The 26,911-nt window shown below is 37.2% G+C and overlaps 1 protein-coding gene across 3 annotated transcripts in view; it reads left to right on the top strand.

Moving 5' to 3' along the window:
• Window positions 1–26,911, top strand: part of MSRB3 (methionine sulfoxide reductase B3) — a 206,167-nt gene that overhangs the window by 51,010 nt on the left and 128,246 nt on the right. For all 3 annotated transcript variants that reach the window (XM_080662718.1, XM_080662717.1, XM_080662719.1), the window contains 2 exons: window positions 21,406–21,514; window positions 23,138–23,215. In XM_080662718.1, the coding sequence (XP_080518844.1) occupies window positions 21,406–21,514; window positions 23,138–23,215 (187 nt within the window). The remainder of the gene's footprint in view (window positions 1–21,405; window positions 21,515–23,137; window positions 23,216–26,911) is intronic.

Here is a 26,911-nt window from a genome sequence, read left to right as displayed (position 1 = left end):
GAGGCACAATTTTATACATAGTTTCAATGCTTGATAAAAATTAAATCTAATTGTAGCTTAGACTGGATAGCATGTTAGTTTTAAGCCAAGTGAGAGTATTTGTCTAAATAGTACTCATTACAGTGATAAATTATATTCTTCTCTAACATTGTACACATAATATGTCGTTGTTACTCTTACTAGATTTTAGTGGCAGTTTGTTCTAATGTAGAAATTAGAAGTCTTAAAGAGAAATATTTCCAAATGGTGTTTGTAAGTAATCTATATATCTCTATATATAAAAGCCTAAGAGACCGTTATGACTGAACGACCAATCGCTATGATGCACACTGACCACCAGGGGGCAGATACTCAATGCAGGAGCTGCCCCCTGGTGGTCAGTGCACTCCCACAGCGGGAGCACTGCTCAGCCAGAAGGCCAGGCTTGTGAGGATCTGAAACCCGTAGTCCAACATCCCCTGAGGGGTCCCGGATTGCGAGAGGGCACAGGCCAGGCTGAGGGACCCCACCAGTGCACGAATCTGTGCCCTGGGCCTCTAGTAGAATATAATCCATATAACTAGAAGTCTCTATGAGTCAGGGACTTGTGGCTCCAGAGCTTAGCACAGTGCCTGGCACTTACTAAATATTTGTTAAATGAATGAATAAATGTTTGGAAAGTCTGCATGGAGGTGAAGTGACAGCTATAACGCCAATACAAATTTATTTGAGATGCTTTCATATGGGAAAATTAAAAGTAAAGCTGATAGTTTGTCTTTTGAGTGAAAAACAATTTCTCTTTTCTCACTTATGGTGGATATCTTAGATATGAATCACATTGTAGCTAAGCAGATAACAACACAAATTCAGTGTATATTATCCAGACTTGCTTTTACTTTTTCTCTCAAACAGTTTGAGTTTTGGTGGTAAATAAACTGAGGAAGGGAATAAGTGCATATTATACTTATAATAAGAATTAAGAATTCTGGCTTTTATGAGCACTTCTATCTGGAATAAACTAATATTGTTTGTTGTGCTCTAAATTCTCCATTTGTAAAGAGGAAATGCATTTAAAGACATAGATACCAAAACAACATCCATAAATAAGTCCTTACTTATTATTGTAGTTTGAGCTGGCAATAGTTCATTGATGGTATCTGATGTTACATTTACCTTTTTTAAAAAAAAAAAAAAAATTGAAGTCACCAGTGTGCTGTTTACCTATTGAATAATTGGCTTTCTGTTTTAGTTTTTTAAAACCCTTTTTGGGTCATGAAAAGATAAACCATCTCCATGTTTACTTGATAAAGTTATGACTCTCCTCATCCAAAAAATACATATGTGTATTTGCACACAATTTTTCATATAATTTCAAGGTTTTTTGTTAGATATTCTGAACTCTTAAGAGAGGGCTATTTGACCAAGGGTTCAAAACCTGTGTTCTAAAAGATACACACGAAACCAATATAAAAATTGATCAGAACACAGTATTTCTGATTTCTTTATTGATATCCCCAATGGAATTCTCTCCCACCTGTTTAGGTTAATGCCCTCTGTTCTGCAGTTTCACCATTCCCACATGTTCATCTTACCTAACTCATTTGATTACATTTAAGAAACTTTAGAGTAAAAAAAAATTTTTTAAAAAAAGACAAATAGTTGGTTAAAAATAAGACATACAAATTTCAACTCACATAATTCACAAAATAATTTGCAATTAATTGATTATTGAATAGTATCCACTTTTTCCAGTAGATGGCACTAGTTTTACATTCTTTCACAGCATATAATGCTACACAGCACATAGGTGCATTGTGACAACCTAAACAAAAGTATGTAAAGAATAAACAGTTAAGAACATATGGATTTATAAACCACAGATTTTTCTGCTTATCTTATGTTCAAACTATTTGTGGAATATAAAACCTTTTTCCATTTTCAATAGGATTCCAACTTCCTTATGCTTGGACATCTCATTGAAATTGTCTATCATGTGTAGACTTTCTATAAACTAAAACAAGTTTTTATAAATTAACTTATCTTGTATCCAAATAGCTGATTTAACAATAATTTATAGTTTTATATGCAGCTACATTTTCTTCAGCAGACCACCCAAGAATTAAAGAAAATTTCACATTTTGTTTTGCTATGTTTTGAATTTTTATAGAATCTTGAAAATATTAGTTTAACATGTTGACTGTTAGCATGAACCGTTTTTTGCATGAATTAAAATATTTTTGGAAACTAAGAAAGTTTATATTTAAAATAGTGATCAATTAGTACTCTGGTGTAGCTATATTTTTTCTAAAATAAAATGTTTTAGTACCTCTATGATATAACGTTTAAGTTAATGTGGAAAAGTTGCTAAACAGCATCTAATCACTACATGTGTTTTAAAAATTATTTGTGCACAAGGCTAAATATTATAGAACACTGCATCTGTATGAATAAGGTGTTGGGCATATGGTTGTTAAATGTAGATTTTGTCAATATTTTGTTAAATATGAAATAAATTTTTAATATTATATAGTAATTATAAAAAATATAGCAAAACCTAGTAGCAACAGAGATAAAATGGGCATGTACAAAAACTAAAACAAATTTTAGTTTTGTTTGAGAAATTCACTAATTAATAATGATTGGAAAGAATATAAAAAATATGAGTTCTAAAAACATGGTAATTTTACAGGCTTAAATTATGTAGACAGTATGGGTTGTGGGGAATTATACAGGTAGAGTTATTAGATGTATATTTATCTAAACACATGTTCACAATATTATTACCTAACAGATTATAGAAGGATTTATTAAAACGAGACTGAGCCACCTTTGACTCTCAACAAACACGTGTTTAATGAAAGAATGAGGCATGAACGACAATTCACAAAGACTCACTAGTAGAAAAGCTAGTTACTTGATAAATTTTCATTATCAGTCTTTTCTAGTTTATAGCTTCATTCTAAACATTTTATTTAGAGATTATATTTTCCATGGCTGCTTTTGCTAGATACATTTTAATTTAAAATGTTTTAAATAAATTTTACTGAGATGCAATTGCAAATTGTCTCTACTTTTTGTGCCTTTGCATTTAAAAGCAACCATTTATTTGAAAATTTAAAATACCCATCTCATTTATTTCAAATCCCTATTTTTTCCCCTTTTCTAAAATATTTAGGATATTTGCACTAGTATTAGTCACATAAAATGCATGTTATAAGAAGTATACCATGAAATGACAAAGGTGTCAGTTATTTAGGTGGTTTGTAAGAGTTATACCTTTATAGAATTTAAATTTACTCAATGACTACTATGATAAGCATTTCCTTCAACACTATACTATTTATTATGTTCAGTCACATAATTGCAAAGAAGGGAATGCTAATTTAAATCATTAGATTATTTGAATTTTAAGCAAACAAAGAAAATTCAAAATTCTGTAGCTGTAGGTTTTAAGATTTTATTTTGTTGCAGAAATGCATGTTAGCTCATAGAATGATAAAGCTCGTTATGTTATATTCCATTTTGATTAATATTTTAATATATCTTGTGCAAATTTTAGATAACATAAGTTTCAGAGCTTGCCATTATATTATTAGTATTGGTGAAGAAACTGATTGGAAAGCTTAATTTGCATTTAGTGGTTTGTTTTTATCACCAGCCTGTTTAATTTTTTATTCCTATTCTTCATCTTATTAAACACTAGAGGCCCAGAGCATGAAATTTGTGCACGGGGAGGGGGATGTCCCTCAGCCCAACCTGCACCCTCTCTAATCTGGGACCCATTGAGGGATCAGGCCTAAACGGGCAGTCGGACATCCCTCTCACAATCCAGGACTGCTGGCTCCCAACTGCTTGCCTGCCTGCCTTCCTGATTGCTTCTAACTGCTTCTTCCTGCCAGCCTGATCACCCGCTAACCACTCCCCTGCCAGCCTGATTGATGCCTAACTGCTCCCCTGCCAGCTCGATTGCCCCTAACTGCCCTCCCCAGCAGGCCTGGTCACCCCTAACTGCCCTCCCCTGCAGGCCTGGTCACCTCCAACTGCCCTCCCCTGTAGGCCTGGTCCTCCCTAATTGCTCTCCCCTGCAGGCCTACCCCTGGTCCTCCCGCCAACTGTCCTTCCCTGCAGGCCCGGTTGCCCCCAACTTCCCTCCTCTGCAGGCCTGGTCACCCCTAACTGCCCTCCCCTGCAGGCCTGGTCACCCCTAACTGCCCTCCCCTGCAGGCCTGGTCATCTCCAACTGCCCTCCCCTGCAGCCCTGGTCCCCCCTAATTGCTCTCCCCTGCAGGCCTGGGTCCCCGCCAACTGCCCTTCCCTGCAGGCCTGGTAGCCCCCAACTTCCCTCCTCTGCTGGCCTGATCGCCCACAACTGCCCTCCCTTGCAGGCCTGGTCCCTCCCAACTGCCCTTCCCTGCTGGCCATCTTGTGGCAGCCATCTTGTGTCCACATGGGGTCAATCATCTTTGACCACATGGGGGCAGCAATCTTGTGTGTTGGAGTGATGGCCAATTTGCATATTACTCTTTTATTAGATAGGATTCTTGTTAAAATTTTCACAATTAGATATTAACATCAGGTGTCAACATTATCTGATGTTTCCTAGAAATCTATTTTGTGCAACTCTTATCTCTGGCTTTAAGGAAGAATAACTAGAAAAAAAAATTTTAAAATATGGGGTGCATATTAAATAAGTCTGGGAAAGGTTATGGGTTTGATCAGCCAAAGTCTTTTCCTAAGATAGGGAAACCCTTGCTTGTTGCAAAGGGAGCTCTAGAAAGGCAGACTGTTTATTTGGGTCTATTTAGCTTACTGTTCAATCTCAGCAGCTAGAATTGTGTTTGTTACATAATAGGTGTTCAAGAAATATTTGTTGAATGAATCAATGGGTTTGAATAAATAGCATCATCATATGTATCAAAATAATGCCATATTGTAAATAATGTGGTCTCTGTTTTTAAGGAATCTATATTTTGGTGAGAAAGGTGGCCACTTTGGGTCCAAGTTTTGTTATATATAAGATGAAGTAAGTTATATCCTTGATGGTGTTATGAATCTATATAAACACTTCCTCTTTTGCTGTACTGTGGAGGGAGGAGTAGAAGAAGTGAGAAGCATTGTGCTGCTTTCTGCCCAGAGTGGCAAAATGGCTTGTTGGATAGGATTTGAAACAACAGTTCTTCTGAAGGATATTGAAGGAATGTGTAGATGTAATTAGCAGGAGGTGGTAGGGGTGGGGGATGGCAGCATGGGGGTGGGAATGGAATGTGGGCACATTGGTCAGTAAAAGATTGGCATGTTAAAGCACAACAAAGCATGGGTTCAAGAGAGAAATGTAATGAATGAATAACTTAAAAGAGGAAAGCTGCAGACAAGAGAACCTGGCTCTCATTAACCAGGTGTGTGACCATGGCAAGTAACTTCTTTGGGCCTTGATTTCCTCATATGGGATTTGGAGCATTTGAGATCTTGCACCCCAGTATATATTGTCAGTTTGGCTCAAATAAACTCTTATTGTTTTAAAAAAAGACTTAGTTCTACAAATACCCTGTAAATCAGACTCCATTATCAACCTGAGATACTCTGCATGTTGCCAGATTTTATAAATTCTAAGATGCATCTCTTTTATATTTTATCATCTTGGTAATCAGGATGTAGCTTTAAAAATTATTGTGATAAGAAAGCATTGTGTTATAGTTTGATTGGCATCTCTTTTTTTTTTAAACTTTTCTAATGGAGCATAAAATAATGGTGCATCAAAATACCACATTTTTCATACTGCACATCAGCATAAGAAGTCTTCATTAAGAAGCCCATGTAAGCAATGCGATTTCCCTAATTTGGTTTGACTATGGAAACTTTCTCTTCCTCCCCTCCCCCCAGGAGGAACAACCTGAGCATTTATTTTCAGAGCCAGTATACATTTTGGGGAATGCTAGAGTAGGTAATCTCATAGTCTTAAATCCAGAGAGTTAATGGAATGTTAGACATAAAAGATTTGAATGTGGAACTCTAGAGAGATAATAAAAGATTCAGAGTAGTAAAAGAGGAAAAAAATTTAATCCATCATTCTTTTTATAATTTCACTGATTTATTAAACAAATACTGTTGTTGTAGTTTTTAAACTAACTTCTAAGAAACAAAAGGCAAACACATTATTTAGAAAATATCTTTCAGGAAGAAAATTTAAATAGCTATAATTAAAATGGAGAGTTGAATAAATATTTAAATACAACTTATAGTTGTTTAGTGCTTCCTCTAGCCCAGGCACATTATGAGGTGCAAGGCATGCAAAGATGACAAAAATATATATGTGCACTGTCCTGCAAGGAGATATTGAATAATTCAAGAAAATCTGAATTCATTTTCTTTAATTATCTGGATGATAAAATTCTTGACTTTTTTTTCTCTTTAGAATCTACCAGATTTTTCTGGAATGTAGAGACTCAGATTTAGCTGCTTTATTGAATAGCAATTGCAGACTTGTTTTTTACTCATTGTGCTTAATTAATTCAGATTTTAAATTTGTTTTTGACAACAGTGTAATTTTAGAAATTTACAAAGCTGAGCTCTTAGACAATATAAATTTTACTTTTTCCTAATGAATACTTACGTTATCTATATTAGTAATAGAGGGATATGCAAATTGTCCGGGACGCCATCACAGAAACAGTAATGGCCAAACAGCAGGCTGCTTGGGGCGACAAGGCTGGCAGGGGAGGTTAGTGAGGAACAACCAAACGATTGAACAGCAGGCTGCGTGGGGCGACCAGGTCAGCAGGGGGGACTGTTGGGGGCAACCAGGCTGGCAGGGGGACAGTTGGGGGTGAACAGGCCAGCAGGGGAGGGCAGTTGGGTGTGACCAGGCCTGTAGGGGAGGGCAATTGGGTGTGACCAGGCCTGTGGGGGAGGGCAGTTAGGGGCAACCAGGCATGCAGGGGAGGGCAGCTGGGGGTGACTAGGCCTGTGGGGGAGGACAGTTGGAGGGGACCATGCCTGCAGGGGAGGGCAGTTAGGGGTGACCAGGCCAGCAGGGGAGGGCAGTTAGAGGCAACCAGGCCAGCAGGGGAGGGCAGTTGGGGGCAAGCAGGCCGGCAGGGGAGGGCAGTTGGGGGTGATCGGGCAGGCAGGGGAACAGTTAGGCGTCATTTAGGCCGGCAGGGGAGCAGTTAGGGGCAATCAGGCAGGCAGGCAGGCAAGAGGTTAGGAGCCAGCAGTCCCGGATTGTGAGAGGGATGTCTGACTTCCTGTTTAGGCCCAATCCCTGTGGGCCTAAACAGGCAGCCGAACATCCCCCAAGGGGTCCCAGATTGGAGAGGGTGCAGGCCAGGCTGAGGGACACCTCCTCCCATGCACGAATTTCATGCACCAGGCCTCTAGTATTTAAATAAAATTCTGCATAATAATCTAAGAGAGGGCTTCTTTCCTTCCTTTCTAGGGGTGGTTACCTCTCATCTCCCTTGCAGTCTGTGTTCCCAAGGGGGCAGGGGAGAATGGGAAAGAAAGCTATTTTTTGCAAGTCTTTTTGATTACATGTGAAATGTAGAATGGAAATGAGCCTGTCTGTTTTTAATTTTTTTTTCTGTATGGGCTATGATGTTCTAGTGAAGACCCATACTGGAAAAAAAAATTAAAAACAGGGAACTCCAACTTTGTCAGACGTTTCACATGCAATCAGATAGACTTAGAGTTAAATGACTTTCTCTTTCACTACTGTCATTTGATGATGGAAGTGCCTTTAAAAATTCTCTTTTTACTCAAATGCCTTGCAAGACAGAAAATGTTTTTTTGGATCAAGACGTGTTTTAAATATTTTCCTAAACTCTAGGTTTTATGGTCTACAGTAATATAAAAACCTTTGCTCTTGATATTGGCATTATGTTTTAAATAGTTGATATGTACTCTTTAGTTATTTTTGATACTTAAAGAATGCTGATAGAATGACTACTGCATATAAATTAAAACTTTGTTGCACACAAGTCCTAGTAAAAGACAGAAATGTAAAATGTGGTTTCTATCTTAAAGAGTCATTCAGGTGAATATTTCATCAGGATGAACATAGTGATGGGGAAAATAAGACATTTTTGGGGGGCTAGCAATCTGAATCTGTGCCAGTAACCTAATGTACATTCTTGATAGCCTATAATTAAGTCACTGCCCCTTTCTCCACAATTTGGTCTTGCAAGACCAGTTTACCTAAATACATTTTACAGAGGCCATAAACTATGAACAATACACAAACCCCGGAGGGGGTTATCATTGCTGGCGCCAGGCCAGGCTTTTAGGTGTGGTCTCACGGCCCCCATCCGAACACATGGGGCTTTTTTCAAAGCCCGCAAAAGGTCCGGAAGTCCCATCCATATTTGGGGGACAAAGAAACCAAAGGATATAAAGGGAGAGCTTCCTCCATATTGGTTTGCTCTGGATTTGGAGAGAAACAGTCTCCCCTGGGTCACTGTACTAGTACATATGAAACATCTGAAAATATATGGGTTTTTCCTTTATCTCCAAATACTCCTGTGTATTTTTCGGTCGCCTGGTAAATTCTGTAACATAAAAATGGTTTCCCTGACCGAGAACACACAGCCGAAGTTGCTCCCTTGAGGCACTGCTGTGCGAGAGCAGTCAGGTGGACCCACTCAACTGAGCCCCTTATGACGGGAAGGCGCGCTCCAGTGATTTACTGGGTTCCAGTCCTCATCGGACTTGGGTGACCGGGGCCCCTGCTAACACTCCAGTGGACTCCAAGGAGGACAGCAAAGCCCCTTCTGGAACCAGACATCTGACTGGTGAGTTTTCCTTCTGGGGACCAGTCTGAGTTCAGGCCTGCCTTTAGGGGCAGAAGAAGTAGATGATCACTACTTAGACAATTTATTTGCCTCAGTTCAGGACTTTCCGTGGGTGGAAGTCAAAACTCGGACTGACTGGTGTGTGAATATGAGTGTTAGAGCCTGCGTGAAGCGAAAACTACCTTGTGTTGTCCTGTGTCTCTATTAACTGGGAGGGATTACACGGTTTAACTGCAAACATGGTAAGTAGTTCCTCTAAACCTGCTGCCTTAGAATGTATGCTAAAGAATTTTAAGAAGGGCTCGAACCGCTGCCTGCAATGCAGATGTCTCTCAGAGAAATCAGGGGCCCCCAGCTTACGGCGGAGGATGGGAAACATGAGAGTGTTTGTTGATGTTTTGTGTCTCTTTGTTGTTTAATTTGTTTAAAGATGGGGCAAGTCCCGCCTTGGGGGAAGCCCAGTTGTGTGTGGTGAGGCTGAACACGTGGCAGAGATTGCAGGATGTCCAAGCAGCTGCCAAGAATCCTTATTCTTGGGGATCATCTTGCTCTTTCTGTCACAGTAAGGACTTCAATATTCAGCAAAGCAAAGAAGAAGGGCCTTCTGAATTTACCAAGACTAAAATATCAAATGAGAAAGTACTCTGGGCCAGACCCTGAGGACCTGTTGGGCCAAAAAATATTATAAATTACATTTTGTCACCAATAGTTGGCCTGACATCTCAAGAAAATGCTAACATAATGTTCATAATTTTAGATCAAGTGGCCTAGGGAAGGGCTGGCCTAGAGGGCCAACAACAGAAGCCACAGCAGTAACCTTAGATGTTATCTCTAAGGAAGAATGTAGCAGTTTAAATCCAAGAGGCAGCAGGGGTGGGCAAACTTTTTGACTCTAGGGCCACAATGGGTTCTTAAATTGGACCGGAGGGCCGGAACAAAAGCATGGATGGAGTGTTTGTGTGAACTAATATAAATTCAAAGTAAAGGAGTGGAGGGGAGAGCAAGAGAACCGGATAGAACAGTCAGATCCGGCCCGCGGGCCGTAGTTTGCCCACGGCTGGGCTAGGGCCTGCTCCCTCTTTGTCTAGCCTCATATGCCTATACATAATTTTCCAAGGTCTTTGTTAACTTAATGACTTTGGAGCATTGCTGGGTTAAATGATAAATATCTAAATATTTTTAAAAAACCGAAACATTAATTGCTAGACACATTTTAATTTGCCTGCTCTTAGTTTTTATTATAGAAGATCTCTTGTACTTTGTTGAAGGTATATTTTCTTGCAAGTAAGAGTGTGTTTAAAGTGTGTTCATAAATGTTAATCTAAGAAATGCTGGCTGTTTACTTTTTGGTATTCACTGAAAAATTAAGGTTTCTGACAGTGAAGAATTCTAATACATTTTAGGGAAAAGGTCTGTACAAGTTGCTGATGGTATGACAGAAAATAAGAGTAGAAATACTTAATGGAAGGTCTAACGCATGGTTATGCATTTTTGAAGGACATAGAAAGAAGGTTTGAAGGCTAATTTGAAAGTGTGAAATTTGTGAAGGTTGTGTATGTGATGAGAAGGAAAAGAGAAAGGTTGAAAGAAAGAAATGAGTTCTAAAGTTAACTATGTGCAAGAATTGTAAAAAGGTCATAAAATCTCAGGGAAGTTTAAACAAAGGCTAGACTACTACCCTTATCTCCCCTGCCAAGGACAGAGTAAATGGTTAATACAGAAAGGGAGGGCAGGACAAGGTTGCTGAATACTTAAGCAAAACCAGAATATTCAGCTGCGGAATTTTAAGACAGGAGCATTCATAATGCCTCAGACAGCCACCAGCCTGCTCTTCAGATTGGCTGGGGGTGGGGTGGCATCTGTACTTCAAGGGTCAAATGTATGAGTATGCTTACTTTACTTTTTCAATAAAGGTGCATACTTTAATTACTTAACAAGTTAACTTTTCACAATATAATCAAGGTCTCATATAAACTCATTCATATGAGAAGCCAATATTTTATGAGGAGTTGGTTCTAACAAAGTCCAAAGTAAAATTTGCATTCATATGCAAATAAGCACTAGCCAAAAAGAAGGCTGTTTAAAAGTAAATTTAAGATTACTAAAAAGGAGAAATATTAAAATCTCTTCTGCTACTATGTACAAAGTAAACTAAAAATTATTATGCAAGCATTAAATCTCACCATTAATGAGACACCATAATTAAAAAGAAAGTTACTTTTACTTGAAATGTATGCATTGCAGTATTGGCCAGCATGTCTCTCTCCTATCTGTTTTTCTGAAAGGCAACCAAGTTGGTTCTGTTTAAAAGAAAGTAAAAATCTTTAATATAGTGATTTATGGTAAGCCCACAGGAAAAGCAGACTTTAGCAATGCTTACCCAATTAGAAAAGAAAATCCCTAAATGGGGCTTAAAGATTGCTCTGAAAAAAAACACAGAGGGAAATACCCTTCAAATATCTAGGAACTGTAATTAAAAAATCAATGTATTAGTCCTCAGAAGGTAGAAATACAAAAAGATTGCCTTAAGACCTTAAATGACTTTTAGAAATTATTAGAGAACATTAATTAAGACCTTATCTAAAAATCTCTATGGGAAAAATGACGTTTATTCAGTATACTCAGGGAATCCTAAGGAATCTTTTATTAAGTGTATGCAAAGACCTACCGAATAATTTTCTAATTTTGTGGCTCACCTCATTCAAGCAGTGAGCCTGCAAATATAGCATAAAACAGCAGTTTGCAACCATCTAGAAAACTCTGTCTTCCCTAAACCAAGGACACTTAAGAGTCAATGATTTGTATTTTGCCTCCCTAAACAGAGGGTAAATAGCTTATGCTAAAGTACTCAGGGAGACTGATGGGAGAAATCCAGTTAGTGTCATTTGTTGTCCACACCCAAGGACAAATGAAGCCTTATTTCAGTCAGTTCTTTTCTAGTAAAATAATTATGTTATATTAATCAGGTATTTAATAAAAAAGACCATCTTTTAATCATAGGAACTGAAGTTTGCTGGTCTATGTTCCTGTCTAATACACTTTAATATTTAATCTTTTGGTAAATCAACTTTGACAATCCTTCAAGGGTTTGGATTAAAAAAAAACACACGCAAAAAACACACAACATTTTCTCTTGATCTAGAATTGGCTTGAGATCATCCCAATAGGCTCTGAAATGCCTCAAATGTTTGTTTTCTCTCTCCTGAAGGAAAATTTTATACTGAAGGTACATAGGAACCTTTGTCAAATACAGTTATAACTAATGGTTATTGGTTATAATATTATAGAATGTTAGGTTTTACAGAAAGGACAACATTCCATGTCATCTGCATTATAATGAAATCCATAACCATGTCATTTTAAATTTCTTCTTGTCATTTGGAGACAGTAACTGTTTTGTTATAATGCATTTGGAAAAATATTACTCTGAAGAGTCCATGGAAAGGACTGGCAAGGAAAACCAGAAGATATTAAAGCAAGTTAGTGTATTTTTCTCCTTCTGAAATTCGGCAATTCTTAATGAATGAATCATGGCAATGCATTCCTGTGCATAAATTCAATAAGACCCATTTTCAGTGGTGGTTTTATTGACCAAAAACTTTGACTGTCAGGTTTTAAAGAGTCCTGTCTGGACTTTGAAGACTTGAAGCCAATAAGAGTGCCTTGGAGAAAGCCTGGTAAATTCTGTAACAGTAGCAGCAAAGCTTTCCATTGTCTCCTCTCAAGAAAATCACGCAGCCTCACAAAGGAGAACTTACTATTAAGTGGTAGAATTTTGAGTCATTAATAGGCTTTAGATGTCATGGGAAATATAATTACTCCCATTGATTTATAGTGAGAAAATGTTTGCACATTTACCTCTTAATTTTAAAACTGCCTTATTTACCACCTCCCCAATTTCTCCTCTAAAACAAATCCGAATATACATTTTATCCTGGCTCATTTTTTGCTTTGTTCAGTTAACGGATAGATACCACTTACATGAAAGACGCTGCATTCCTTTCATTAGGATAAGGTACTTCCCACCTTGACACTACACATCTGATCACACTGCATCTCTCAGCTAGTCTAGATGGAATTTTGTTCCCTGTTTGAATTTCCTCTGGCCCTCTGACCCTGTAGATGCTGTTTCTGCAAATTGAGTTTTCCATATCCCAATTATTACTAGACAGAGTCAGGCTAGGTGGGCAGAGTTTAAGAGTGTTAATGTCTTCTTTGCTAACTCTCTCTACACTAAATTTTGCAAGTACTTTTGCTATAAGACTGCACATTGTATCGGTTGTTTCTTTTCTTCCTGCTAGAGTATGTACTCTTTTAGGGCAAGGACCTTGGCTTGTTTTTTCAACTTTTCAGTGCTCATCACAGATCTTGATTGATTGTCAATGTCCAATAAATAGTTGTAGAAAGTATTAGTTAATATTAGGCTCAACCGTTTATATCTTCAAAGAATTAATAACCTGGGAAAATAAAACAGAAATAACCAAAGACGTTTGAGGATAATTTCAAAATGCTACATTAGCCTGTGTAAATGGTACCTTGCAGAGTAAATACTTTAATAGCGAGGGTCTACAGAGGAAAGGTGTGAACAGTATAGGGGTGAATTTATCAGGTTATTTAGTTAGAAGGAAAACTTGCTTGAAAATATTTCTCAGTTTATCTATTCAAACCTTCAGTATGGAAACCAGAAGACCAATGCTGTCATTCATCTATGCACCACAAAAACATAGGATCTTGTTTAATTCAAGAAGTTTAATATGGTGGGTTGCCTTGATCTATAATAATAAAAGTGTAATATGCTAATTATACAACACGTCCTTCTGGACGACCTTCCGATGACCTTCTGGGTGAAGCTGGGGCAAGTAGGAAAGCCCGGGTCCTGGGTGCCTGCTGGTGGCCAGAGGGAGGCCCTGGTCCCAAATGCCAGAGGGAAGCCAGTGCCAGCAGCCGGGGGAAGGAAGGCCTACTCTTGCACGAATTTTGTGCATCAGGCCTCTAGTTTGCTTATAATATCCAATGATGTTAATTAGAACTCTATACATGCATCAGTGGAATATTACTGAAACTGATCTGTAGAACTGTTTTAGGTGAAATAATAGAAAAATGGCAAAAAGACATTAAATGTGATTATTACTATGACAAAGATTTGATTTTTCTCACATATAGAAAAGAAAAATACTGTAAAAAGAAAATTGTTTTCTGACGACTAAGACTTGGAGTTTTATTTTCTTTGTGTTATCTTTTGAACTTGGAGGACAGATGAAACTAAACTGAATCTGTAGGTGAAAATTAAGAAGGTTTTTAAAAAGTGGAAGCTAAGTTTAGGTACTAATTTTATGCTCTCTTCAGTTATACATGTTCCCTGCCATCACCTACAAGATTACTCTGAAGGGGAGAGTTATTGAAGTAATTCAGAAGGGTGAATGCATTGTTTGGCCAAAGGATTTTGCTCTTTAGGCCCATCAAAAATTCAACACAGCCCAGCAGGTGTGGCTCAGTAGTTGAGCATCGACCCAGGAACCAAGAGGAGGTTACCGGTTTGGTTTGATTCCCGGTCAGGGCACATACCAGGGTTGTGGGCTCAATCCCCAGTAGGGGATGTGCAGGAGACAGCCGATCGATGATGTTTCTCATTGATGCTTCTATCTCTCTATTCCTCTCCCTTCCTCTCTGAAAATCAATAAAAACATATTAAAAAAAATTCAACACGTGAAAAACATCTATTGAGTATCTTCTTACACATGACTTCAGATTGGGAACGATGATCTAGAATGAAAGAGAGTAGACTAGCAGAGCCTGCACTCTGGCTTCGAAGTTCAGCCGGACAGATACTCTCTGAGGGCTATTTTGAGTATAGCGCTTTGCTGAAAGAATATTCACTGAGATTTCTCTTGGAAGTAAAAATGGTAATACGAGACACTGTTTGTAGTAAGATATGTAATTGTAAATTTCCTGGTTTAAACACATATTCTTTGCATATTTAAATTGTCTATTATTCATTCAGATTCAGGTTTTAGCACTTGTATTGCAGTTACCTGTCTCTACCACTGGAGTATGAACTTCTTGGCATATTGATCTCTTGCATTGGCCATTTCTGACGTGTGTTCAGAAAGCACTTCCTTCAGATATCAGCACAGCCAACTTCCTCTCTTGCTTCAGGCTTTGCTCAAATGCCACCTGCTCAGTGAGACCCACCTTGACCACTCTACTTAAGACCACAGCTCTTACTTTTAGCACTTAGTCCTCTGTGCTCTACTTAGTTTTGCTTTTCCCCTTCATATACTTATCACCCACCTTCTAACAGGCTATATAATTTACTTATTTTTCATTATGTTTTGCTGTCTACCTTTACTCCTGCTGCCTCTATGGGAGCTTTATGAAAGTAGGATCTTAATTTTGTTCACGGATATATTCTAAGTACTTAGAATAATGCCAGCATATAGTACAGCCGTGGGCAAACTACGGCCCGCGGGCCGGATCTGGTCCGTTCGGCTGTTCTATCGGGCCCGCGGAGCCGAAAGAGCGGAGGGTTCTCTTGCTCTCCCCTCCGCTCCTTCACCAGCAGCAGTGTTAACATGGCAACGTCGGGAAACAAGGCCGCAGCTCCTTCTTCTGAGTGGGCGGATTTATATCCGCCCATTCAGTAGAAGGAACAACCTCTCAATCTTCCAGAGGCTCCTTGTAATGCCCGAGGACGCGTCCCCTGACATCACCCTGGGAATGCGTAGACACGTTATCGTGGTGATGTAGGGAGACACGCCCCTGGAGAGCACAGTATCAGAGCCTTTCTGAGGTAAGATTAAGAGCTCTACTCAAACACAATTTTTTCCTGTTCCCACATTCTGTACATCACAATGACTTGTTAATAAAACAACAAAGACTTTCAGCTTTTAGGGCTTGTATCCACTGCAGTTTTTTTTTCCCACTGCGGATGCGCGCAGCAGGGAAAAAGACACACAGAGGACATGTCACACTAGCCATGCTGCGGCTGCATTTTTTTTGCTGATATGGATGCGGTATCAGTAACGCTACTGTGGCCACTAACCGCATGTGTTAGTGGCAAAACAAATGCATTTTGCGCTGCGTTTGCTTCTCCCCCTTGCGCCTGTAAAAATGCGTGCTACAGGGCATTTGTGTTAACATGCACCACTGCACATTAGCATCAACGCTGGTGTTAAAATGTTTGAAATGAATAAAACTATTGAAATAAAAAAAAAAAGACCGTACCCTTTTATGTAATGATGTTTACTTTGAATTTATATTAGTTCACACAAACACTCCATCCATGCTTTTGTTCCGGCCCTCCGGTCCAGTTTAAGAACCCATTGTGGCCCTCGAGTCAAAAAGTTTGCCCACCCCTGATATAGTAGGTGCTCAATAAATAATTATTGAATGAATGAATGAGTATATTTTACTTAGTACAGTGCCTGACATTCTGTAAACACTCAATGTTTTTATAACTAAAATAAAAAAGTAAGAAAAAATGTTGGATCAGTGGTCTTCAAGGTAAACCCTGCAACCCTAGTTTCATGGAAACCTAAGCACAGTAAGCAAGTATCATGACATTTTAGATTATATGCTAATCTTAGGAGTGTTTTCCCTACATAGGTCTACACTGAGAAAAGAATCAGAACTGGTTATGCTTCTACAAGCATAGAGCTTTTCTCTCCTGTGCTTTGCATTTTTAAAAAGCCTTTATTGAATCACTGGCATGTAAAACAAACAAACAAACAAACTCAAAAAATGGTTTATGGAATATTATTTTACATGATACCTCAAAAATGGACTAGATATGGCTTTATAAGTGCCCACTTATTTAGAAATTCCTAACATTGCATATATGGAATAAAATTTTGTTCAGATTCCCAATCTGACAAATTAATAACTGGCTGAAATTTATTTGTTAAAATGAAAGTGCATTATTTTAAAATATAGTAGTAGTAAGATTTTTCAACATGAATTTTACCGTTTTAATCTAGTAAACTTAAAACAAGATAATCTTATTATCTACTATTCACTTATTTTGGGAAAATATTTAATAGTTTCATTTTTTTTCTGATCCTAAAGCAAAATTAAAGTTATGGAATCTTTAGGTTTTGTTTTGATTTTTCACACTGAAATATAAGATTTATGACTTTAAAGTGCTTTAAGATTGAGGTAACAGTTCTGATTTACTTCTTAACAAGAAGTTAAAAAGCCTTTCAACATTTTATAGACTTTGTGAGAATCCCGTTTGAACCTTGTCACTGACCCTGTGCTGAAGGAATGAACACGGAAAACAGACGTTAGCTAATAGACAAATGTATCTATTTTTTTCTGGATGTACTGTACTGTGGTGATTATAACTTTTCTTCCTTATTATCTTAAGTTGTCAGTAATAGTTTTTAAGCTGAAAGTTATTGCATAATTAAAGAAGTAAATTGCAACAGAAAATACAATGACCATGGGCTTTGCAGTCAGACAGCCCTGGGCTTGAGCAGATATACCTACTATTTGCTTTTTGTCTTTAGAAACCTCAGTTTCTGTGTCTGTAAAATAGGCATGACATCTGCCTCCTAGAATTATTGAGAGGATTAAATGTGTTCACGTAAAAGTGCCTAGAAATGTGCCTGACACATAGTAGGTACTGTTTCAGTTATCTTCTTTCAATTCCTATTTTAAACATTTTCAATGATAACTTGAGCAAAATACTGTTCTGAGGGAATTAGTATAGAAAACTAATTACTAGTAAACTATTGCAGCACACTGAAATACCTGACCTGGCTCCCTTTTAAAATACAGTTTTCACTGCGGGATTTACTATAATCAGAATGATAACTCAGTGTTGCGTTTGTTCAGTGTTTACTAAGCAGACCTGTGAGGGTGGGAATACAAAGTCAGAGACTGCCTTGCTACAGTCACGTGACTGGGAAGTAGGCCTAGCCAGAACATGGACTCTTGCTGTAAGTTAATTACTCCTTAGAGCAAATGCTTCCATTTGGATCTTCAAGACAATATTGCCTTTGAGGCAACAACATGGAATAAGCCTTAATATAAAAAGAGGCTTTGGGCACATTTCAGTAAATAAATGCCCTTAGTTTGGGTCCACGATGGATCTTATCTATTCCACAGTTACTCTGTAGAGAATGGTATTGTGATTAGATATCAAAGTGGCAGTATTGCCCCCTCAAATATACTTTGTGTTACATGTATACACACACACTTCTATCTTCAAAGTACTCTATTAAACATTTAAATAAAGGGAAAAATCTTTTCATAACATATTTCTAAGCCAATTTAGAGGTCATTGAGCAGATGTCACATAATACTAATGTTAAATTACCCTGTGTAATAAGAAAATTATAGTACCTAAGTGAAGATAATAAAGGGAAACCATCAAATGAATTATTCTAGAATTTCAAAATGAAACGATTTCTTTAAAATTATCAGTGGCACCACATGACTTTAGGAAAGTGAGTCTGATAGGAAGAAGGAAATCAGAGATAAAAGCGAAGGCTTTCTTTGTTTATACAGAGTGGGACAAAAGTAGGTTTACAGTTATTTGTATGGGAAATAACACAATAATGAATAAATAATCCAAGAATAAACTCTGTTTCATGTACCCACAACTGTAAACCTACTTTTGCTCTGACCTGTATATGCCAATTTTTGGTTGTGATGCTAAAGAACTAATGTAATAGTATAGCTTTCAGTTGTCCTGGAAGTATTTTATTGTTAAGCCATGTGACAAGAAATTTATTAAAATCTGACTAACTTCTCACTGAGTTGTTTCATATAAAATCACAATAGTTGTTTCTAGTTTACATATACTTCCTTTTGCTATTAGGTACATTTTCACAGCCTAATTATTTTGAGAACATAGTATGACCAAAGAATAAAAATGTACAAAGTTGACAACTTTAAATAAGCACTAGCCTTTCTTAAAGAACAAACCTCACTTACAGTTAGGAAACAATATTTATATTTAAGGTTGAAAAGCCAGGATGTAGGAAAATTTTGCTAATTTGGAAGATGACCTTTAAGGGCACCAAAACCAAATAATTTGTAGGCTATGACATAGGGCACATTCCTACAAAATTTGTGTGAATTCTGCTTTAGTGGTTCTTGAAAGACAAACAAAGAAAGCTGGAATGAAATCTCTATCCCCCTCCCAAATAAGACGAAGACTAACAAAAGGTACAGCAGTACTCTTTCAAAGCTCGCTGTTAAAACGAGGTCTCTGCAGCACAGTTAATGAGATGGTTCATAGTGGAAAATAATCTGTTTTTAACAATGTTTAGATCAAAAGTAATTTCTAATCTATGAGCTAAAGTCTCTTCAATACCCTTCATTCACTAGTAAAGCTTTTATGTTTGCATTATTTACTTCAATCAGATGTTTTCAATTTCACCTTTTCTCCTTCTACAAACACTTGACATGGTTCATCAATACTGACCAACAGTTTTATTCTTCAGAAAAGAGAGATTTTTTAGAGAGGGGAATGAAAAAGAGAGAAACATTTTTGCCTAAACGATTTGCAAGCATCTGTGCTTTAAGCTACTTTTTATGAACACTCCTTCGTAAATGACTCAAGGTAAAAAAGCAGAAAAGCATCCAATGTTAGGAAATTGCAATCCAATACCATGTAATTTAAACCTGCAGTTGCTTCTCTTGTACTAAATGACATACAGATGGGTAGCTTAGTTCTCTCAACTTTGGGAACACAATTGGTCTTTTTGTATGAATGAACATATATTAGCAAAAATACTTTGGACAGAATTGTTTAATTCTAATTGTACAGATTTTAACTATCCATGCCATTGGGAATAATAATTTCAACCAAGATATTTTGTTGTGTTAAATTTGCAATTAATTATTTTTTGGAACAAAATCAACAAAGATACAACCCTTACCAAAAACAAAGAAATAAAAACAAAAAGATAATGTCTAAGAAGTCTATAGTGAATTGAACAGAAAGGGGCCTATCACAGTCAATTGCTTATTTAATTTAAGAAAGAGCAGGTCTGTATTCAAGCTGTGGAGAGGTCTGTTCTGACAGGACAAACATTTCTCAGGGAAACATTTCTATCTACGCCTTGGAACGTATTAACAGTGTAAGTAGTAGGTGTTTGGATGAAGCCTAGTTAATATGGGGGGTGGGCCCAGTGAGAGGAGAGACCATCTCGCCATTAATGATAGGCCAGCTCTTCCTAAGGATCTTTCCAGGCCAGGGCAGGGCCAATGCGCTGTGTGTAAGGTCAGGAAAGGCGCTGTTTGACACCCCCCCGGCCTGCTCCAAGGTGCACCTTTTCCTTTGCCTCTGGTTTGCTCTTTTCCTGCCTCCATATTTTCTCCTAGAGAACCAATCCCTCTGCCTTGGTGGCTCTGAGTCTGGAAGCTGATATCTTCCTTCCATCCCACCATCAGGGTAACTGGTTAGTTTTTTCCTAATTTCAGGGAACTCACATACTGTGAACATTAGGCGCCTTAAAAGTAAAAGAAGTATAAAGCATTTCTACACCCAAATCATATGTCTTTATATTTCAAAAGACGTTGAGTTTAATATTCAGGAAACTAAGCAAGCCTTCTTTTAGTAATTTCAAAACATGACAAGAAATGTTGGCAGGTAAGGCCATCTGTGAGCCTCCTTCCCCCTGTGATGGATGGCAAAGAAAAGCACTTTTACTGCAGCCAGGAAGGTTGCCTTGTCCTGGAGTTATATTTCTTTTCACTCGTTTGTGCAGGTAAAATAAAATACTACATACAAACAGGTGTTGTCTGAACATTTTACTGCAGTCTATATAGATTGAAATAAAAGCTGCCATTGTTATTAGAATCACATTAAAATTATTTCACCCTTCAAATACACTTAATCAGTGAAGTGTTCCTAGATATACTTTGCAAAAAGAAAATGTAGGTCTCTAAATAAAATTGCATTCACGATTCCTCTTCTCTTTGGCCTTCCTCCTCCCTATTTTTTATCACCCTCTCTTTGGAACTTCGTGCGTCTGCATTAGTGTAAATGTCTTCTCCTGGGGTCTATGAAAAGTTTCTTGCTGCCTGTTTAACGTGGTAAGATACAGTCTTTAAAAAGACATTTGTTTTTGAGAACTCTAGAGAACCTAGTGAAGTATCTAACAGAATCATAGAGAACAACAATTCCTAGTCATGAAAAATGTATTTTTTTTAAAAATAAGATGGTATTTAAATCACCCAGAATGTAAATTGAATGATGAAGCTGCTCTCTACTAAAACCTAACATTATTGAATGGAGAATTATTGTGTAATAATATGCCCATCATCTTATATATACAGTGTAAATAGAATTATACTTTTCAAATTTTCTATTTGAAAAAAAGAATTTCAAGGTATTGGGAGGCAGAATGGATGTACTCCCATCTTGTGAGTGTTCAGTGAGTTTTTACTGTCATGTTGCAGTTGATACAGCACCTTGTCAGTGCTCCAGTGCAACCACCTGAATATTGAGAAACTTTTTTTGTTGTTTTAGAGAAATAATCAGCTGCAGTTCAGGTAAATTGGTGCGTTAGGGACTGATCTGGTCATTGACAAGTGACTGCAGAAGCTGTGCTGTGGCGACCAGCCAAAGCAATTATTTAGGATTCAAGCTAAAAAGCCTCCTCCTCCATATCCTTTCTTTTTCCAGGGTCATGTAGGGATAAAAAGAACTGTAAGGTGGTCTTTTCCCAGCAGGAACTGAGGAAGCGGCTGACACCCCTGCAGTATTATGTCACCCAGGAGAAAGGGACCGAAAGGTAAGGTGAAATGTAAGAAAAAGCCATTAAGCGAAAGCTAGTTTTCTTCGCTCCTCTCTACCCCCCTCTCTGCCTTTGAATCCTCTTTCTTGACATTTAAAGGATTCTACACTTATTTGCTAAAGACTACAAATTAGGATCCTTGAAAAGGTTTGAAAATGGTATTGTTTAGGTTAAGACTAAGTTTTATTTATTCTTTCCCCCATTTAATGAACACTCTATCTTATGTAAAGTCACAAGGCTTTTATTAAGGGCCTGTTTTTAGTTTACTACAAAATGTGTGGAAGTAATAGCGATTTAGGTACATTTTTTGGGAAGACATCACAGTAAGCAAAACCATGAGGGACATGGCGCTATGCCAGAATGCTGAAATTTTGAAGGTGGCCATTGTAAGTATAGACGTTTTGGCTGCAAAAAGAAGGTAGCATAATTTAGTTCCTTTCTACCCCACTCCAATTTCTTTTTGAAGCACATGTGGAGAAAGTATTTATTGGCTCATTTGTGGTTGGAATGTCAAAAATTTTCAATAACTGCCCTCACATGGCTTTGGTCCTTGGAAGTTCGCCCTAAATCCTGAAAAAAGAGTTTGTTCACTTCCAAGACTCTGTTTAGTGAATAAAGTCTCTCTCAGCTGATTCCAGCTCAAAGGTAACTTGCCAAGATCCAACCATTTTGTTGTCTAATTTATACCATGGAGCTTGGCATAAGGCCGTAACTTACCTCTGATCCGAATTTATTAATTATGTAACTTCTTGTTTTCATTCATGAGCTGAAAGAGCTCTTTACCACACATGGGGTTCTTGTTAATAGGCAACACTCTCTTCCTGTCACAGTGGATACTGTTGACCGAATTTACCAAGTGTTGAATCCCTGACGAAGTCCACCCTCACTACACAATGAGTTAGCGGGGGACTTCAGTCCCAGCCCAGGAGGACTTCTACCCGTCCTGTTGTGTACATGACTAGCAAAATGATTTAATGCACACAAACAACTAGAGATTAGGTCATTCTTAAAAATTCTGTTTATAAAAAAAATTGGACCTCATAAAGAGGGTGAAAGGATAATAAAAACAAGCTGCAGAGCACATAGACTTTTTGTTGGGCTAGCACAGCTGATTTGTATTAGCTGAATGACCTCCTAGCCTTTAAGATTGTTAACTTAGAAAAATATTCCCTTAAAGCTGCAATATTCCTTTTCAAACCAAAAATCAAGACTCCTTCCACTTGAAGTCTTTGGATCTTTCTGCATTTTCTGGTGTATACTCTTGGACACTGCAGAGTAGCAGAAATCTTATGTAATAATGTTGTCTTTTTTTCTGCAAATCTGAACTAGGCTTTTTTTTTTTTTTTAAATAGGATTTTTTTCCCTAAGCATTACGTAACTACACGGCTTAATTTTTTTATTTAACCTAGACTAGTTTGGAGTAGTTATATGCACATTTTATTACATAGATTTGAAATATATTAGTAATGTTCAGATTTCCATATGTTTGGTCTGTTCTCATTATAGGACAAAAAGCCCTTGAAAGATTTATTAGAGAAATATATTTTAAGTAAATACATTCTGTAAGAAATAATGCTAACTTTACTTAATTTTTAAAATGCTCTGTTTGTTGTTTATCAGTGCCTTTGAAGGAGAATATAATCATCACAAAGATCCTGGAATATATAAATGTGTTGTCTGTGGAACTCCATTGTTCAAGTAAGTATGGTACAAACCTTTGGCTATGGGCACATCACAGATGGCAACAAACTAGTTAGTGCTTTTTCATATTAGAGTATTTATATTACTAGATTTTCATATTTCTGTTTCCCTCCCACAAAATAAAAGTAATTGTTGATTTTGCACTATTTGTATTTTTCAAATACCCAACATTAGCTTGTTCGTTGTAGTAAACATGGTGCTTAGCAGAGCTATAAAAGATTTTGGCAAGCATAAGAATATTTCTGTATTTATTGAATTTTTCTATCAAGTAATGGCCCTACATTTATTTATTGGACCATAATGAAAGTTCTTCATGTGTATCCTTCAGCTGGAATAATATCCACAAAGTTGATTATTCATATTTCTTCAATGAAGGGCAATACCTGTATTGAAAGTAACATGGGAATTATAGGATACTTGTACATATATAAACAAATTGCATAATATGAGTTTAACAGTTTTTTGCATTGATCCAAAATCTTTATTTTAAAGATCTCAATAGTTTACTATAAAATAGGCAGTGCATAGACTTTTCCACAACATAGTTAATTCAGACAGTGTATTCTGGAGATTATGAATTTTATTCAAGAAAGGAAAATTCTTACCAAAAATGTATTTATCTAGGAGGAGAAAATCCTAGAAGCCCTGTGCTTCCTGTGGGATGCTGATTTGGGGTAATAAAAAGGCAGAAACCTTAATTGAGAGTAAATGTCATGTATTTAAGACAGAATAAACAAATTTTTTAGGGGAAATGAACAAACAAGAATCTAATATGTGTAGCATGTAAAACATAATATTTCTCCATAAATGTTTACCTTTTAAAGCACTAATATTTACAGATTTTTTTTTAGAAATAACAGGAAACAGTAGTTTCTTTGAAAAAAATTTTTTCAAAGTTTCAAACCCTTCTTAGCTTGCATAAACATTTTGCACATTAGTATTGGTTGAGAATCTGTTCTGATTTCTTAAGTATTTATTCTTCATATTGAAAACCCAGCCCTTCAAATTGTCACCCATTTTCTATCAGAAAACATACATCCTTGTATTTCAACACCTCTAGTGTGTGTCATAATAGTTGTTATAACACTTAAGATAGTTGCTGAGCCATGTTAAACTTGTTAATATCCCAAAAGGTAAAAATTGGCCACATCCCCTTTGCTTTTTGTTTACGATTCTCCACCTCTTTAAATCATGTGATTCAATAAAGTAACGAATCTGAGGAAAACTTGCTGTTTTAAATAAAAAGCAGAAGCACTGTGAATGAAGGATTTAACCCATGTGAAATTTTGAATCACAAAAAACGAAAAGGAAGACCCTTATCCAAACATAGGTACTGGCGGGGGTTAGGAAGTTTCACATTTGATGGGCTAGTGCCTCTGTTTCCTTTAGCATTCTTGGAAGGAAAGCTTTGATTTTTCTAAGTTTTTATGGAATATGGTTTCATCTTGTTATTCTACTTTAAAAACATTGTCCTTATTTGGTTTCCTGTCCATTTTAGGGGGGAAATATACCTGTGTTAGCTTCTACTGTAGAATGGTAGTTTATTGATTTAGTATTAATATCTTCCTACCAGAGAACTTTCCAGGGACCACAGGGCATGGACAGTTTTGAGGGAACCAATTTTCTGGTCCTCAGGCTCTGTATGTACACTCTTCTGAAACTGGTGTGTCTGAGAGAGTCTGTGGTTGGCCACTTCTTCCTTCCTATCTCCTTGATCATAATCAGCCTTCTCCCACTTCACAAAAGGTCTTTTACTGTGATTTATTGTCCCAGGGTAAAATATCTAAGGCATAAAGCATTAATTCTGAACAGCATTAATTCTGAAGGAGAGACCCATGAAAGCAAGGCAAAAAAATATTGAAAAATACTGAACTGGTAAAAAATTATTGAAATATTATTTCGTCTTGGCAAGGCTCAATCTTCCCGCCTGCTTGTCTGCTCATTTATCTCTCCATCTGTTGTCTGTCTGTCCATTTCCTATTAGTTTACTTAAGTGAGATGGTTGTTGTGAGAATATGTATCAGCATATTTATATACTTATTCAGATAGAAAAAAATGAAAGTCTTTTCTTGGGATAGATCATAAGTCTGATTTGGTTGATAGCTATGACAGATAGGACTGCCTTAGCAAATTAGGTTATATGGTGGCCTTCTCTATTCATTATATATAGCTTTAAGATTTTGTTTTTTAAATATGTTTTTATTGATTTCAGAGAGGAAGGGAGGAGAGAGAGATAGAAACATCAATGATGAGAGAGAATCATTGATTGTCTGACTCCTGCATTCTCCCTACTGGGGATCGAGCCCGCAATCTGGGTATGTACCCTGACCGGGAATTGAACTGTGACCTCCTCGTTCATAGATTGATGCCTAACCACTGAGTGACACTGGCTTGGCAGCTCTAAATTTTTGAAAAAAATATTTTAAGCATGTAATTTATATATAGAACACCAGAAAATTCATCTTTTTCAATTATTTAAAGTTTTGATAAGATATTTTAGTTGTTACTTTAAAATATAAGAGGAAGTGTGTATCAATCAGTACCAGTCTGGATACAGAAACCACACAGTAATCTGAACAGGAAGATTTACTATAAGGAATTATTACCTATAACAGAGGATTGTGATAATGAGGGATTGTCTAGTAAGAAGTAAATAGGAATTTTAAAGAATACAGAAATAGCAATTAGAAGAAGAACTGCCCTAGGACTGATATACAGCCCAAGAAAATGTTTCCCCTGCAACCTCCACCTCCCATCTTCCTCTCCCTGAGGCTGAGATCATTGGAGAGGGCGTGGCTGTAGCTCACTAAATAGCAGAGAACTCACTGTAGTGTCATAATAATGCAACTTTCCAGAAATCTGCCTTTTGGAATTTGCTGGAAATCAACCCTCTAAGGCAGCAATTTTCAACCCTTATCATTAGTTTTTGGCACACATAAACTAATTACTAAAATTCTGCAGCATACCAAAAAATAATATATTTTTTAATTATCTGTTTATGGGCCTGTTTGCCCACTAATATATTTTTTGGTAACCTGACAAAAATAGGTATAACTTTGATTCATTCACATTGGATGGCTGTTATTGTTAGCTATTGTCATTTTCTTATTTGACACTAGAGGCCCAATGCATGAAATTTGTGTAAGAGTGGGCCTTCCTTCCCCTGGCTGCTGGCACCAGCTTCCCTCTGGTACCCTGAACCCGGGCTTCACCTGCAGCCCCGGCTTTGTCTGGAAGGTTGTCTGGAAGGACATCCAGTTTAATTAGCATATTACACTTTTATTATTATAGATTCTAAGGGAAAAGAGGTCAGTGCCCCTGACTAAATAGTCAGGTATTACATGTTTTAAAAATTCTTGTAGCACATTGGTTGAAAATCACTGGTCCAGTGAATCAATGGCATCGCTATTGGATACCCTCGTCAGATAATTGATTTTGTACTTTGAACACAGATTGTAGGAAACAATTGAGTGATGTGTGTGTGAAAACATGTAGAGTTTTGTTAGCAGGGAGTGAAGGAAGAAAATTAGGCAGAAAAGACTAAATAGCAGAACAATATGAGAAATAACAGTGGGAGGGAAACAGGAAATAAGAAGAAAGAAAAGTGCTGAATTTGAAAATGCCTAATCATTAGCAATATGAAAAGGTTATTTTCCCAACTGCCGTTTCCATTATTCACACAGTGTGTGTGTG

This window comes from Plecotus auritus (genome assembly GCF_963455305.1).
Source record: "Plecotus auritus genome assembly, chromosome: 3".
Lineage (NCBI taxonomy): Eukaryota > Metazoa > Chordata > Mammalia > Chiroptera > Vespertilionidae > Plecotus > Plecotus auritus.
The sequence above is the reverse complement of the archived record's forward strand: the minus strand, read 5'-3'. Positions and strand labels throughout refer to the sequence as shown.